At 36.1% G+C, this 16,460-nt stretch overlaps 1 protein-coding gene across 2 annotated transcripts in view; it reads left to right on the top strand.

Moving 5' to 3' along the window:
* The window catches only part of LOC114133995 (formin-1), a 56,844-nt gene that overhangs the window by 33,335 nt on the left and 7,049 nt on the right, over positions 1 to 16,460 (top strand). For both annotated transcript variants that reach the window (XM_028000164.1, XM_028000163.1), the window contains 5 exons: positions 17 to 163; positions 264 to 323; positions 409 to 529; positions 9,913 to 10,005; positions 12,579 to 12,630. In XM_028000164.1, the coding sequence (XP_027855965.1) occupies positions 17 to 163; positions 264 to 323; positions 409 to 529; positions 9,913 to 10,005; positions 12,579 to 12,630 (473 nt within the window). The remainder of the gene's footprint in view (positions 1 to 16; positions 164 to 263; positions 324 to 408; positions 530 to 9,912; positions 10,006 to 12,578; positions 12,631 to 16,460) is intronic.

Raw genomic sequence — 16,460 nt, 5'->3', positions numbered from 1 at the left:
TATGTTTCTGCATCAGGACCTCCATGATTGTGATAGTCTGCAGGATGTGATGGGTCTCGTTCTGGCATTTGGGAACTATATGAATGGAGGGAACAGGACAAGAGGTCAGGCTGATGGCTTTGGACTGGAGATCCTCCCGAAGCTAAAAGATGTCAAGAGCAGGGTATACATCATTTTAAGGATTACTATGTGATAAGCCACCATGTGTTGATATCACATAGTGGCTTAAAACATCCTAATTATTTGTTCTTTGACTTCCTCAGGACAATCACATCAATCTTGTGGATTATGTGGTTTTAAACTACTTGCGAAACTTTGACAAAGTAAGTTTTAAAACTCACTTGAAACTAAAAATGTTTTAATATGTTTAAAGACTTTAAAAAACTAACTTTTTGTTTTCTATTTTAGCATGCCGGTACAGAAAAGAGTGTGTTTCCTCTGCCTGACCCTCAAGAATTTTTCCAGGCAGCACAGGTGAAGTTTGACGACCTTACCAAAGACATCAGGAAACTGAAGCGGGATCTAACTGGTAGGACATACTAAATGGTGTAAAAACCTTAAAATACATTTAATTCTATACAGGTTTGTTTTGAGGGGCTAAATCCTGCCAAAAGTTGCTTACAGTGCCTGGCAAGGGTTTTAATGCCCTTGATACATTTTCAATTTGTCACATTACAACCACCAACTTCAATGTATTTATATGGAATTTTATTGGGTGTAGCTATGTAAACTAACTCAGTTGAAGAAGAAAACAATGCTTTGTTTTCCTTTTTTCTTTTTTTTTCTTTTTTACAAACATTCTGATTGATGTAATATCCATTGAGCTATGCAGGAAACATGGCAAACATGGAGAAGAAACTATTTTTGTCTGATCAGACCAATGTTTGGCTTTTTAGATGTTTTGAAATGCTTTACACAATGAAATTTGCATCACTTTGAAACAATTAGAATGGTTGGATTCAAAACATATTCATGGATAAAAATATCTCAGTCAAAGTCCAGACTCCACTTCATTTGTGAGTCTGTTCCTAGATTTGAAAAAAAGAAAGAAAGAAAAACAAACCGAGATTGAAAGGCAAAGAAGAATTTTGCAAAAAATGTTTGTGTCTAGATGTCCTAAGGTAGTAGACACTCCCCAAATGACCGGGGCAATTCTGCACATTTTCGACTTCCACACACAGCAAATTTTGTGCCTATAAGTCTTGTCGGAAGTAACAACTAAATTGTCCCACCTATTCTTTTTAGAGCTGCCTCCAAATCATTGCCATGCAAACGGCATTTGCACACGAACGTTATCGCTTAAATCATCTTTGTGTCACTGTTAATCATTCAGTGTAATTGTATACATTACTGTCTGTCACCAGCACAGTTTAGGTGGAAATGTACTTCCCATGCACCCTTCCTGCTCCATGCTTTGAGAGCTTTGTGTATATTTAGAACCATGGTAGGCCTACGGCAACGTTTCTCAGTTTCCAGACACTCTTGTTTTTGACTGGCATGTCATCGTCACCCTGCAGCTTCCTCTGTTCTGGCACCAATGGCAGAATGTTTAGCAGCAGCATTTTTATGTCTTTTATGAACGTTTTTGAAGCATGAGTAACAAAAACATTCCTGTTCAGTGAGGAACCTTCACAGCAACAGTTGGTGGATAAATAAACACACTTTTGATGTTCTGTGCTTGCTGTATCCTGAGCTGCTGAGATGCTCAGTAACTCAGCCAGGCATCCAGGTTGTCTTGGCCAGGGCCATGTGGAGGTTAAAGGAGATGCCCTTCTGTGCCCTCGGTGTCTGTCGTTATTTAAATCAAGCAATAATATGGCATATGAAAGCAATTAGATATTCTCCACATTGCTGTTAAAACTCTCTCTTCTCTGACCCGAGGGAAAAAAAATACAAAGAGTCTGCTAAAGTACCTAGACCCACCTCAAGCTGTCACTCATTTATTAGGAAAAATGGAAGACCTGAAGACAATAAATGCAATGTAAGGGCCCTCGTATTTGATCTCTGCTGAAGCACAGTCTGGCACAGTAGTCCTCGGGGTATTAGCATCACAGGCTGGGCGCTGGATTCTGGATGTTTGGCGAGCTGCACCTATGACTCCCACAATTTTTATCCTCTCCAGCCGCCAGGAATAAATATTTATGCCTGGCTATTATAAACCAGCCCAAAGAACACAACTGGTCCTAATTATAAGGCTAACACAGATCGCTTCCATCCACAACAAGAACATTGTCTGACACTCAGACTGAATCCCATTTTCCCCCATCATCCTCAGCTCTCTACCCTACATCAATACAAAGTTGGGCTCTCAGTCTAGAAACTGTTGTATTTTAAAGGGCTAACTCTAAAACAAGAAAGGGGATTGGGATAAGAGCTGTATTTCCTAATACACTGACAAATCTGAGTGTGCACTCAAGTGCATTGTCATTATTATTATTCACTATCACTATTAGTTATTGTTTTTACAGCTTGAAATATGTTTTAGCTTAAAACTGTTTTACAAATCCAACAACCACAATTTGGATCTTATCTGGACGGATTCAGATTTTTTTTTTTCATTTTAGCTGTGTACCTTTTCTGGATTTTACAGTAAATAAAAAGCAAACAGAAGAAGCAACAAAGAATATTGTGATAACTCTGGTAGAGAAGGCAGATCCCTTCCTGAGCTGGGGATCTCTGTTTGGGACAATTATTAGTTGTGCACTCCACTAAATATAAAATATTATATTGATAAATATTGAACTGCTGAAAGAAAGCTTAAATAATTTCCATTTGTGATCTGCCAAAAGTCATGTTAGGGACACAGAAAGCATGTGAAAGCAGGTGCTAAATGAGGCCATATTAGTAGTTCTTTGCCTCTTTTGGAAATGATATGTATATCTGAAAACTAATGCCCTGAATATGATTTTAAATATGAAAACTGGAAGCATCATGCTATGTAGATGCAATTGCATTTTGATTTTGATCTATTACATAAAATCCCCCAAAATACATTGAAGTTCAATTATAAAACATTTTTTTTATATTTATTGAGTCACCTATGTTTACGTCACAGAAAGCAGACAGAGAGGTTTATCTGTTAGGGAGTTTCTCAAATCTCATTGGTATATTTTAGCCACCACCTGAACTAAGTTACAAGGAAAAGGCAAAATGTGTGATGGGGAACCCCTGGAAATGTGAAAAGAGCATCTGGATTGCCCTTTTGTTTTGACTTGAACTGGACAACTTTGGAGAGAAAAGCAATCTGGTCCTTACCTGATTCTGAGGTGGCCACTTTTTTTTGAAGCTGATAGCTCTCCTTTAAGTGGATACATCCATATGTGCATCACAAACAAATTTCATGCAGATCCTGAGTGCAAAAACCTGAGTTATGATTTCTTTGTTCCGCTAGTCGCCACCGCTGCTCAGGAGCAACTCACCGTCCGCTGCTACACATTGGCTTGTGGAGAAACATGATCCTCTTTTGATGGGGTTTCCTGTTTTTGGGAGAGGGTGATGACCTCTCTCTTGGCTCCACTCGGGGGAGAGGGATGAGCGGGAGGCCACAAGGACATACTGTAGGCCTTATGTCTCACGTTGTTTTTTCCACATTTTACAGCAGTGCTGTTTTTCTGAGCTGTTTCAGCACCAAAAATTGTCCTTATCAGGGAATCGCTGCCTTCCTCACGAGAAAAAAAAACTTTTTTTAAAATCTTGTTTTAACTACTGCTTTCAGAGCAGTATAAAAATATTCCTTTGGCTACTGTGTAATTGGACGAGACACACAAGCAGGGATGAACCCAATGAAATAGGATCAAATAAAAAGAAACAGTCAGAGCTCATTTGCTGCTCAGGGGGGTTTAGTGTTTCACAGAAGGCCTGGGCCAGGTTAGGCATTCATCACTGTGGCAAATCAGACAGTGTCCTGATTTTAAATGGCCTTTAATGTCAGGTTTAGGCAGGGCCTTTAGCCTGAGCTCTGTTTTACGACTGAGGCTCCACTGAGGACCTGCGTGTGTGAAGCCAGTATGCAAAGGTGCCGTCACCTCTCCTCTGACTAAACAAGGCAAACATGATGCAAAACTCCGGGGTCTTTGGAAATGATTTGTTGCTAATGCAGGAAATATCTAATAAATTTTCTTGTTTAACCTTTTATACACTAAATTAGTTCAGGTTTCTCTAATGGAGATTTTTTTAATGTCTACTCAATGCATATTTGAAGTGAGTTTCATGTCTCACCTTATATTTTTTATTTCAGGTTGCCACTGCTGTAACCCTTTAAAAAAATGGTAAAGACGAGTCATTTTGGCTGATTTATCAGAGATGAAAAGTGGAGTTAAGGTTTTACCATTTCCCTACTGAGGCCATCTTTTGGCTCGCTTGCTGAGGGGCTATAGTTTTTTTATTGTTTTTTTTTCTGGGGACCTGACTGTTTCCTGGAACTGAAGATAATTGGGGATGAGGAAGAGAATTCACTTTCCAGGTATAAATAACAAGAACATACCAGGACAGGAACCATGTACTGGTTTAAACTCTTAAAAATAAGGTTTTATTGGCGTGATTCTGAATGTTCATAATTATAAAGCATGAACACGACTGTCGAAAGAGAATTATTATGTTAGTTTGAACTGCTGCTCTGCTGGCGCCCAATCTTCCAGTATCGATGTGGAACAAGAACCACATGTATAGGAGAGTGTGTTTCTTCACTGCTCTCTCCCTCGGCGTTGTCGCTTTCCTGCGTTTGTTCTGTGTTTGTGCTTTATCATCATCCAGAAATTCATCTGATGTTCAGGCAGCAAGTGGGTTGTCATTGCCCCATTTCATGCTCTGAAACATTCATCAAACAACCGGAGAGGAGATTTTGCGGTTTTCCTCCAAATCTCAATCTGCTGTTGACAATTTCCTTTGCAGAAGTACATTGCAGATTTGTACTATTTTAGCCTATGCTGTGATTTCCCACTAGCTGGAATCGGGGGTTTTACTTACAGACTAAAGTAAAACCTATGAATACAGTCATATTTAATCATTACTATGAGTACAGTAATATTTAATAAATTAGAATATGCATTCTGATGAGTCAGATTAAAAGTACCTTTTGAAAATAATCTTTGAACGAGTTTTAAACATACTTTTCATTAAGCCCACATTTTTGGAATCTGTTCATCATTTATAAACAGAAAATGATCATAGCTAAGAGAAAGAGTTTAAAACACCTGTTTGTGTGAAATGAAATTAATCTATGTAATCTGTTTCATTTAGTGAATTGAGGTATTGAAATTAATGAACTTTTTATTACTATTTCAATGTACAGTATATAATATGATTGTACATATTCACATAAAAGTTGCCCCTTTTACCAACCACGCAGAGTCAAATCAAGTTTGGCTGTCATATTTGACTTAGTTCTTTTCTTTGTTTATTATTTTTTTTCTGCCAAAGATGTCTAAAAAGTCTTAAAATAAAATTTCACACAGAATTATCTTTAAATGAAATCTTTAATTTACAATTGTTCAGTTGAGGAAATATTCAATGTCAGGAAACAATAATGCATGCAGTAAAAAGATTTTTGATATTAAACTATGTTTTGTTTTTTTTTAAGCTGATCAGTTTAAAGGAACTTTTAATAAAAAATCCTAGATTTTATCTTTCCATGGGGTATAAATATGATGTGACACTTAGACACATGAGGGCCTATGTTTATCTTGCTACTATGCTTAGCAAGAAAACGGCAGCAAACAGTAATATTTTGGAGCCGGTAAGTCTACATTATATGCTATTTACATGTCAACTTGTTATTTGGAGATAATGCCAAAAAAACAAAGCAGGCCCAGAGATCTGTGATGCTCTGGGCCTGCTTTTCTTCCTGATTCTTTAAGAACCTTGTTAGGACCTGTAGAATCACATGCCATAAGATTTTAAATACATAATTATGATGGCATCTGCCAGAAAACTGAAAAAAGTGTCCATGATTTGGTTTTTCAGTAGGACAATGATCAAAAACATATGGCTTCATACTCACAGAAATGGTTCACCTGTCTCAAAACGAATGTTTCCAGTCACCAGACCTAAATCTTATGTTGATTAGTTTCATTTCACCTCTTTGGTGTAATGAATCATTTTGTATCATCTGGAGAGATTGTGCAGAGCGGATTGGCCAAAGATCCCTGCCTCTCTTTGCCTCTCCAACCTTGTGAAATGTTATAGAAAAGATTTACTGCCGTCCTACTGGGAAAGAGCGGTTGGTAGTATTAACAGCAGGGGGACTAATAATTATATCACCTTAATTCTTGCTAAAAATAGTTATTTTCTTATATGTTTATTTCTTTCCATTAGTAACAGTGCTCAGGTTAATATACATTTTAAATTTGATGTGTTTGAGATGCTTCTGCAACAGGAAGATGTATTTATTTCAATGCATTTTACTTTGTACTTGAGGAGTTTTACCTTTTTCCATAGCTGTTAACAAGTTACCTCATATTATAGAATACTCATCCACTAAGATATTAAATCACTTGGAAACCCTAATATGAAAGAGTTTAAGTGACTCAGGAGATCATTTTTATACTCTGATTAGCTCTGTTTATCCTCTCTTTGTGGATTACTATATTTGTTGTCTACATCTTCCTTAGAGAGCATCAAATATTTGGAATATCAAACACAGTCAAAACATTTCCTGACCAAATAAATCCACTAGATAAGTTATTTTCCTTTGGGCTTGTTTCTTTAATAACTTGCAGATGAATATTAAATTAAAGCCATATTTTCAGTGATTTTCTTTAACTCGTTGACAAACACATCACTCTAGAATCGCAGTTGGAAAGCAGCTAAAGGAAATTTGTTTCCAATTCAAAATAAAACTAAATAGCTGGATAAAATCCTAGGACATCCATTATTTGTACACCCACCCATATGTTCCCAGATCCAAACAGAAAGCCAGCATGCCATTAAATTATGGTATAAATACACAATCAATAAATCTCTGTACAAAAACTAAGACACATCTAAACCTCATACTTTGGTGTATTTTGTGTGCGTTGTATTGCAAAAGTATTCAAAATCATGACCGGCATGAAAAAAAGTCTACATGGAGGAAAATTAAGGCTGCACAATATGTTTACAACACCATCTTTACAATGACACAAAGTGATTATTTTCTTCTTCAGGGACAAGGAACCTGATCAGAGTTGATGGGAAGATAATTGAAGCTAAACATAGTCCAAACCTAAAAGAAAACTTGTTAAAGGCTACAGAAGACTTAAGACTGTATTGGAGGTTCATCTTCCAGTTAGACAGTGACTTAAAATATAGCCAGAGCCACAATAGAATGGCTTTGCATGGTATATTGGATTTTTTTCCCCCTCCACATTCAAATCTGCAAGAATACATGAATGTTTGTAGATTCTTTCTATCTATTATGTCTGATCTTGAGCTATCTGACAAAAAAATTGGGTGAAAGATTCAGTTTCTACATGCTAAAGAGGTCAAAAGACCTGTATCTGGTATTGCAGTTGAAGGTGGTTCTACAAACTGTTAAATCAAAGGGTGAATACAAATACATGCTGCACTTTTTTGATTTTGATTTTTTACAGCTCTTCAGTGGGAGAAGAGCTGAAAAGGATAAAATGTTATCTCAGTCAATCAAAAAACCCTAATGTGTATCAAGAAATGTTTGCGTTGATTGTAGTAAAATAGATGTCAAGATTGTCGATACATGCAAACATAAAAAGGTAGATTTTGACCGTAAAATCCTAAAATAAAATAAAAAAGCAGTTTTGAATTTCTTTACTATTTCTGGTTAATTTTCATAAACTGGAGGAAAAAATTGCTGGTGAGTGCTCAAAGTCAAAGAAAAGAAAATCCACATTAGTGAAAGTGGTTATCTTTTAAATGTTTGACACAAAAATATTTTGTTTCATACAGTCCAATTAGAAGACCATTTATTTGTGGTTAGGGAGAAAAACTGTTTTCTGCAAGAGCTCTAAGATCTGTGGTCTTCCGTTTTGCCTGATGGCACCAACTCTTGGGCTTACAGCAGAATCCTACTTGTGACTGGGCTTTTCCAGACATGTATGCAACTCTAAGACAATGTTTAAAACTCTAACATTTTGGTTTTATTCTTTACAGCTGTTGTGTTTATTGTGGGCTTCCTCCTTGTGGCCTACACTGTCTGGACCACATTTGGAAGCAAGCCGCCTCTAAATTGTAGACTTGCTGTTTTGAGCGCCATTTTAATAGGTGCTTTTGAGTTGGGGGATTTTTGGCCGGAAAGTGTGGTTTCTCCAAACAGAATATATTGATTGGTGTGTTTGCATGGTCACTGATTTTATTGTAAACTCACTTCTCATCCAGACCTTGTGGTTGTATTTGATAAGCCCTGATTCATAATGTTTAAATGGCGCACTTCTTAATTTATCAAGACATTTAATAAATAAAATATTTAGTTGAGTGTCATGCTGCAGGTGCAAGAGCTTCTCATGCAAGCATGCCAGAGCCAAGCCGAACTCGGATGTAAAAGCAGCGACGCAGCAAAGTGAGACAGCGGTTAGACCTGTTAATGTCCTTTTTCTGTTGCAGAAGTATTTAGCTATGCAGTCATAAGCAAGTTAAGGTATTTATTGCAGCCATTAATGACTTACAGGTTGGAGGATTGTGCCTAAGTTGTTTCGCCAGACGCCTGTGTGTATAGTTACACAGGCTTACAGTTGAGAGGAAATGGGGAAAGGTTCGGCTGGCACGCGCTCAGTCAGGGCTGTTTCCTCTGAGCTGGTGTGAGTTGGATCATTTGGCACGATAACCAAAAGCCATCTACAAACCACAAACACATCTGCTGCACTAACATGCGCCCGGATTTCTAAGAACGAAATACTATGCAAGCAGGGAAATTCTACATTATTGCAAGTAAAATGTTTTTGAATAGACTTTTGCAAAAGTCTTTTTGAAGTCATTAGACATTAACACGTTAAGCAATAAATTATTCATTTGCAAACCATGTAGAAGCAGCTGATATCAGTGCTTAAAGAAAAAACCCTGCAATTATGTTAAAATAAAACCTCAGCTTGAGATTAACAACTCCATTAAAACATTTCATAAATAAAGGTTTCCTATTTTTATTATGTTTATAGACAGGTTTGTCATTTCAGTTAATTACAGGAATGTGTAATTAACTGTTTCTATATGTATTGGAGGAAAATAAATCAAAATTAAACAAATACGAAAAATAGGAGGTAATAAGTTTTTATGTTTTTAGATTTTTTTCTCAGTTTTATTAACTCTTGTAAGAAAAAGTGTTTGTTAAATGACATGGTCAGTTTTGCTTTTTTTGTCACACTTAAATGTGTAAGGTGATCAAACTACTTTTAAAGTTAGAGAGAAATTACCTGAGTAAATTCAAAAAGCAGCTTTCAAATCACACTTAGGGAAAAATCTTTCCAACACAAATTGAGCAACAAATCTGAAAACAACATACAGTATATATACAGTATATATAGTAGTTAGATTTTTTTTTTTTTGGCTTGAGGTGCTTCTTTATGCATGTTTGTTAGTTTAATTGCAGGTCAAAACAAATCAGAGTTAAAACAGCCTGCAAAGCAGAAAACAAACGGAAACAAACACACATTTGTGGCCTTTTTTTATTGGAAACATTGTTACTCCAGAGTTTTAAGGATTTGTTTACCCCTTTGTGGTTGGTAATTTTATTCAGATGACATTTGGGGTATGTGCCATTAGCCCTTTTTAGGCTACATTACAGTTTTTTTTTCTACAAAATACTTTCCTGCATGCATGAAGACTTTCTAAGACAAATCATTCATTGTTTACCCAGGTTATTTAACAGAACAGTTGAGACTCCTTCCATTGAATCATTTGTACACTGTGAACCTTTAAATTCTTTGTCTACTCACCTTCTTTCATTCTGTTTTTTATTCCTCCTACCAGCTTGTGAGAAGAATGTGGAGAACGTCTGCACTAACTCATCAGAGGAACACCTGCAGCCCTTTAAGCAGAAGATGGAGGCATTTCTGTCAACTGGTGAGTCGAGATGAAATCTTTTTTTGTTTGGTGTTAAAATAAAATGTTACATTTATTCATTTAGTCATTTAAAAGTGTTAATCATTTACGTTCATGATGTACGGTAATATGTAAAGTTCTTTGCTAAAGTATGCATACCCCTTGCAATTATTTTATATTTTGTTATGCTACAATCAAAAAGTATTTCATTGGGGTTTTCTGTTTGATACCAAGACAGGGTACTACGTAGTTGTCAAAAAATCATAGAATTGTAGAATTGCATTCAGCCCTCTGCACTGTGGTAGTCAAATAATGTAATCAGCTGCCAGTATGAAAGTACACATTGCACCTTAGGAGATTTTTCCAATACTGATGAATAGAACTTATACTTTCATACTCTAAACTGGAGTCCCCATGTGTGTCTCCTTGTAGAATGAAAATTGTGGATTTCCTTAATGCAGATTTCTTGTAAATCTATAATTTCTAACATTTATTGAGAAGGTTTAGCAACCAATTACTTCCATAACTTATTGTACAGGTTAACTTTTAGCTTTTGTATACAAAGCTAACATTTTACCAAATATTGACATGCCTAATATTTGGAAGCTTTTAAAGCAGCCTTGGTTGTGATTGATAGTTTTTTTTTTCTCCAAACATCCTAAAAATTGATCTTTGAGTGGAAAACTTGTAAAAAATATTTTTGATAAACAAGTTTCCTTGAGCTCATTCCCTGACGGGAAAGGTATAAATTATCGGTGTTTGCAATGATTCCATGACGAGGGCAAAAAACAAGTCAGCAGCATTCACATCAAAGAGCAGCTGAGGCTGTTAAACTCTGATTCATCATTAAAAGTAAGTTTCTTATCCAGGCTAAAGAGTCAGAAAGTCCCACTTACATACATGTGTCCTGCACATGATATGACATATTACAGCAAGCATGTAAGTTTGCATATACCCTCAGCAGAAATTGAGCTGGAACTAATGGAGATGTTTGTATAAGATGAAATCTTGATGTGCAGAATTACATTTTTCCTGTGCATAAAATGAACAACTAAATATTAAACTTTATACTGGACATTTTTTCAACAAGTCTCGTCATTCCCATGTGTGCCATTTCCCTGACGTAGTTTGTGGCACCTGTCTAGTGTGAGCAGTACTTGGGATATAGTATAATCTAAACTATCAATAAACTTTATCACAAAATTATACCTGTCTTTGGAATTTTATTTAGCTGCTTGTTAACTAATGTGCACTGCATTTGTTTTTTAATTGAGGTATTAAAGTTGAATATAAATGTACACCTCACTTTTCTGATGTTTTTGAAGTACTGTTCTTATGTTATTCAATGTCAATAAAATCCAAATAAGGAGTTTGTGTATTAAAAAAAGATTTGCAAAAACTTAGGTGGTATGAATATGTTGCATGCCACAGTAACTTGAATTTGCTAACAATATATGTTCCAGTACATTGTTTTTTTTCTTAGATTTTAAGAACAATTATTTTTCTAACAGATGTAAAATAAGATGGAAAGAATGAGATTTTGTAGGGTTTTTTTCTTTCAGACTGCTCCTCATCTTGTTATCTGGCTGCTGGTTTAAGCAGCGGTTAAGAAAAGTGTGTCAGAGTTTTAAAGCCCTAATTTATTGTCCTTCTCAGCATGCACGTCTCATAACTTTCTAGTTAGCGACTAGTGGTTTCATGTTAACACGTGGAGCGGAGGAAGAGAAGCTTCACACGTCCCCTCTCCTGGCCGCTTTCTTTTCCTCAGTTTCTCGGCTCCTGTGCCACCTCTGCAGTCACACCAGAGGGGTACCTCAGGCGCCAGCCTGACCCCCACTGAGACTAACACCATTGGTCACGGCCCCTCTCTTCTTCCCCCTCCTCCTTTTATTCCAGACATGACCACCCCCCTCCCATCATTAGGTTTAACCCAACATACAAGTAAAAAAGGACTAAAAATAAAAGGGGTTGTTGATCGCAGGCTTTAGCTCACCTACTCCCAGAAGACCCCCAAACCTGCCTTTGAACAATTTTTTGGAGACTTCCCCCTCTTAAATCTTCAAGTAGAAAAGGTCCCCCATCATTGTAAAAAGGATGAATCTGGAAAAATGCAATAAATCTGAGATCACAGGCACTCTTTGGCCCTAGATAAATTCTTGCACCTCAGCCTGGCCCGCCGCACACATCTGCCTTGCATTTAGACACTTTTACATGGCAGGAGTCCACAAGAGCCTTCGGTTCCCAAGCTTCTCTGCTTCAGCTACAACATGCAGTTATATGCCAACACATGTACACAAATGCACACAAAAAAACCTCAACAAACAGACCGCAGCTCCCCACCTCCAAAGCCCAGGCGTCACACACTCACACATCTGAATGTCAACATGCAGAGCCATGTCAAACTTTACAACGTGCTTAATAATCAGTGTTAACTGAGTCTGTGCCACCTTAAGCTTTAGCATTTCTTAACGATAACGCTATAGATGGCAGATAAACACAGCACCATCTAACTCTTAACTCCTTTAGAGTCAATGAGACTCAGTCTCTTTCTCTGTTTAATGATCAGTCCTATGTTTTTTTATCATATGTTGCAGCTCAAAAGCAGCATTCTGCTGAAGAGGACCGGCTCAATGGAGCTCAGAAAAGGTAGGGAAGAAGCACAATGTAACGCTATCAAGGTTATAAACCACACCCAAAAAAATCTTCACTTTTCCATTCAACAATCTTTATCAGAGGTAAAAGAGGAAATGACAACCAAACCTAAAACACTATTCAAGGTTATAAGAAGAAAAAAATAAGGTCTGTCACCATTATAATCAAGAAATAAATGTATTAATTCCAAAACTAATATCTACCAAATATCTCTTGATAAAATTACACAAAGGAAACCCAACAAAGCAGAGGTTATACACCAATTCTGCCCAACTTCTGTACATTAATGAGAAGTTTTATGATGAGAAAAGACAGAAGTAAAGTTTTTATTGTTATTCAAACTGGTTAAAGTCTAATATTTATTGACTGTTTGTCTCTCAGGAGCCAACAGTGTTTTATGGCACAGTTTTATGTACTCATGGTGAGTTTTACCAAAGAGGGGAAAAATGAAGAAGATGCATTCAAACTCTGAGAATAACTTGGGCACATCTGCTTTCAGGAATACAACATCCACTAAGGAAAAGATTGAGGGCCTCACTGTGGTCTGAAATTGGACTGACTAGATTTCTGAAGATGCCCGGTTCCCACACTCCCATCTCTTGCCTTGCTGAGAGGGAAAACTCTGTCCCAACAACTGTTTGTTAAAAAGAAACAATACTGAGAATGGCAGATTGTTGGTTTTGACCCATGTCTTGATGTTTCCTCATGCCCCTTTTCCTAAGCAAAAAGTGTTTCGGCCTCTGAACTGGTTGGGAGCTGAAAGCAGCTGACATGTCCAAGTAGTTCTAAGACTTTCAAGTCATACTTTCTTTATCTAACTACTATTGATTAGTTCATTTATTTCAGATTATGTACAACAACAGAGTAGAATTGTTGTAATGTCTTTTATTATCATTATTATTATTAGACAACAGACATTAGCTTAATATGTATATTTAATTCTTGACTGTGTTAATTACTAATTCACACAGACTCTTTTGTAATCTTTAAAGTAAAATTATGTGTGATTGATTCAAAAAAATGTAATTCCTGAGAATTATATGGAAAACTAGATGTACAATGCACTTTTTTACATATACATCCAAACCACCCATCATCAAAAATACAACTTTTCAGAAAAAAAAAACTTGTCAAAGTCACTTTTCACTGGATATTTATCAATGAAACCACAGAGTGCTGGAGGGTAAACAGTACAGTTGATCTTCATAAAACAAAAATGAGTCAAATGGAAAACATGGGTTTTTTGATTGTGTCTATTTGTGACAAAGATTGCTCAGTGGGGTGGAAAAGAACTCTGATTTATGAGACTAACTGATCTTGGGGCATTATGTAATATAGTGTAATATAGCTTCGTCATGTTACAACCAGCTACAGAGAGTGTATTTGAAACAGGAAATAGCACCACTTTGTTGTAAACATAGCTGTTATCTGATAACACAAATGTTTAAATCTGTTTAACTGATATTGTCAGGAGCTGATAAAGTTTCTAGAAAGTTAAAAGAGCTTCTTTGTATTTATCTGCCTGAATAAAATTACCTGGAAAGGCATTGGATGAGTGGCCTGCTGTGTTTCACTGTTCTTTCGGTATACACCTGTGCTAATGTTGAGGTTTGTTAAAATTTACTGCAAAGATAAAAAAAAAAAAAAAAGCACACACCTCACGTCTGAGAAAAGCACCAATGATCTTCCACAAAAGCCTGGATGCCCCAACCTTCCTCCCAACAGTTGCTGTCTTTCTTATCTGCGTGTCTTACCCAGAAGACTCCCAAAAGTCTTCCCGCGAAACATAGATTTATGGACTTAAGACATGCTGGCAGCCGCCGAGCTCGCTGTCTGAGCAAGATCTGTAAGATTTCATATTGGAAAAAGATGGTGGAGCAGACAAACAAAGGAAATGGATTATTTTGGCCTTGTTTGGATAGAGAGCAGGTTTGTTTGCTTTATATTGTAACCCTCCAACTTTCAAAATAAATCACGAGAACACATACAGATGAGGGTAAAAGACACTGGATATGAGAAAATGAAGCCTACCAAGAAAAGATTTGATTGCGTTGAACATCTTTGAACTGCTCTGCTTTTTGTTGGTGTTATGAGCCAGGATGGTCAGTGAGGGATGGCTACACCTCTCAGCCTCTGCATCCCTCCCTCACGCTGACGTGATATTTCTATCTTGAAATGGACTAGGCTGTGCGTGTGCATGAGTGACACCACTGTAATGAAGGTGTTGAACTTAGAAGGGAAGATTGATCAAAAGGCCCCCACAGCTGAGAGCACCTTTGCTTTTAATGAAGTTTTCCTTTAATTTAATCTAAAAAGAGGGCGGGGAGGCTGGCTCATTGGTTAAACAAGAGGGAGGCAGGAGTCTGTCTTGCTTAGGTTCCCACAGAGTCACCTCATAAAAGTGACACGCTTTCTGATGAATATGAGTGTCAGTGGGCGCTCTGGGTGGGCTCTCACATCTGCGCTGGATGAGCGATTCTCGTACAAACCGTAGCCATGACAAAATTACAGCTGAATGAAATGGAGAACAGGTCTTTTAGAGCAAACAGATGCAATAGGCTCAACTTGATGATCTGAGCTGGTTGCAGGGACGGGATACGTTAGTAGTATGTTTGAGAAATTAATTGTTGTTGTACCTTAGTAAAATAGAATCTGTATACAGTTGTACATGTTGTAATTATATACTATTAATCTTAATTTTCCTAGGAACCTAATAACTTTAGAATGTCAGTAAACTCATCATGATGTAGGGGATTATTTCAACTATTAACATCAGTTTTTTTGTGGGGTTTTTTCTCCATGTGACTTGACTTCATAAATAAACATAATTTAATATAATTTGAACATTCATTTCTTAGAACATAAAACAACTTAATAATGCAGTAGCAATTATAAAGTACCCTTAATTGTTTGTAAGTGGACTTACATGATAGATGTGTTTACGTTCTCTGCATAGGCCCCAGAGAGACTGTATTTTCTAGAGACACTTTCACTAAAGTGAATTTTATATTATAATTATGAAATATTTTAAAATGTAATAAACACATAATAATGATTTTATAACTAAAACATTTAAGACATTTGACAATTCCACTGTTGAAATAATTCCAGAATAAGTTTATGTCTTATGATAATTTAACATTACTGCAAACTTTCTTGTAAAACCCCCCTGAATATTTAAATGTAGATTTATGTGAGAAAATCTACATTTACATTTAAATATGTCTTCATACTGTATATGCAAAGATATATTTAAATATAAATTTAAATATATCTTTAACTAATTTGAATTAGTTTAACTAATTCAAGTTTAAACTAGTTTAAACTTGAATTAGTTTAACTAATTTGAATTAGTTTATTCAAATTAACTAATTTGAATTAGTTAATTCAAATTTAACTAATTTGAATTAGTTAAAGAAAAAAATAAAAAGTTTTGCTTTAGTTCTCACAGAGACCAATATATTTGAATTGTTTATTATTTAGTTTGAAGACTCTGACCTGCAGCTAAGCTTAATTTCAGAAAAGTAGAATATGACACAAGACCAGCAAGAACTCCATTCGATACAGAAATCTTATGTCTGGTAATTATTTTTACCGTCTGGTTTTTTGTGTTGGCGTCACGTTTCAAAAATAGATTATTTGATAAGAAAATAACTTATCAAGCTAACTTAAAATATAATTAGCTTTTTAAATTATAAGATGATAAATGATTTAGACCACTGCTTTTAAATTAAAAAAGGGAATAGTACATTGTCCCTGTTCTCTTTTCTGTTAAAATATTATGAAAGTTGTTAGTTTCTAAAACGTTGAACAATGAGAATCTT

Source organism: Xiphophorus couchianus, chromosome 19 (genome assembly GCF_001444195.1).
Source record: "Xiphophorus couchianus chromosome 19, X_couchianus-1.0, whole genome shotgun sequence".
NCBI lineage: Eukaryota > Metazoa > Chordata > Actinopteri > Cyprinodontiformes > Poeciliidae > Xiphophorus > Xiphophorus couchianus.
The sequence above is the reverse complement of the archived record's forward strand: the minus strand, read 5'-3'. Positions and strand labels throughout refer to the sequence as shown.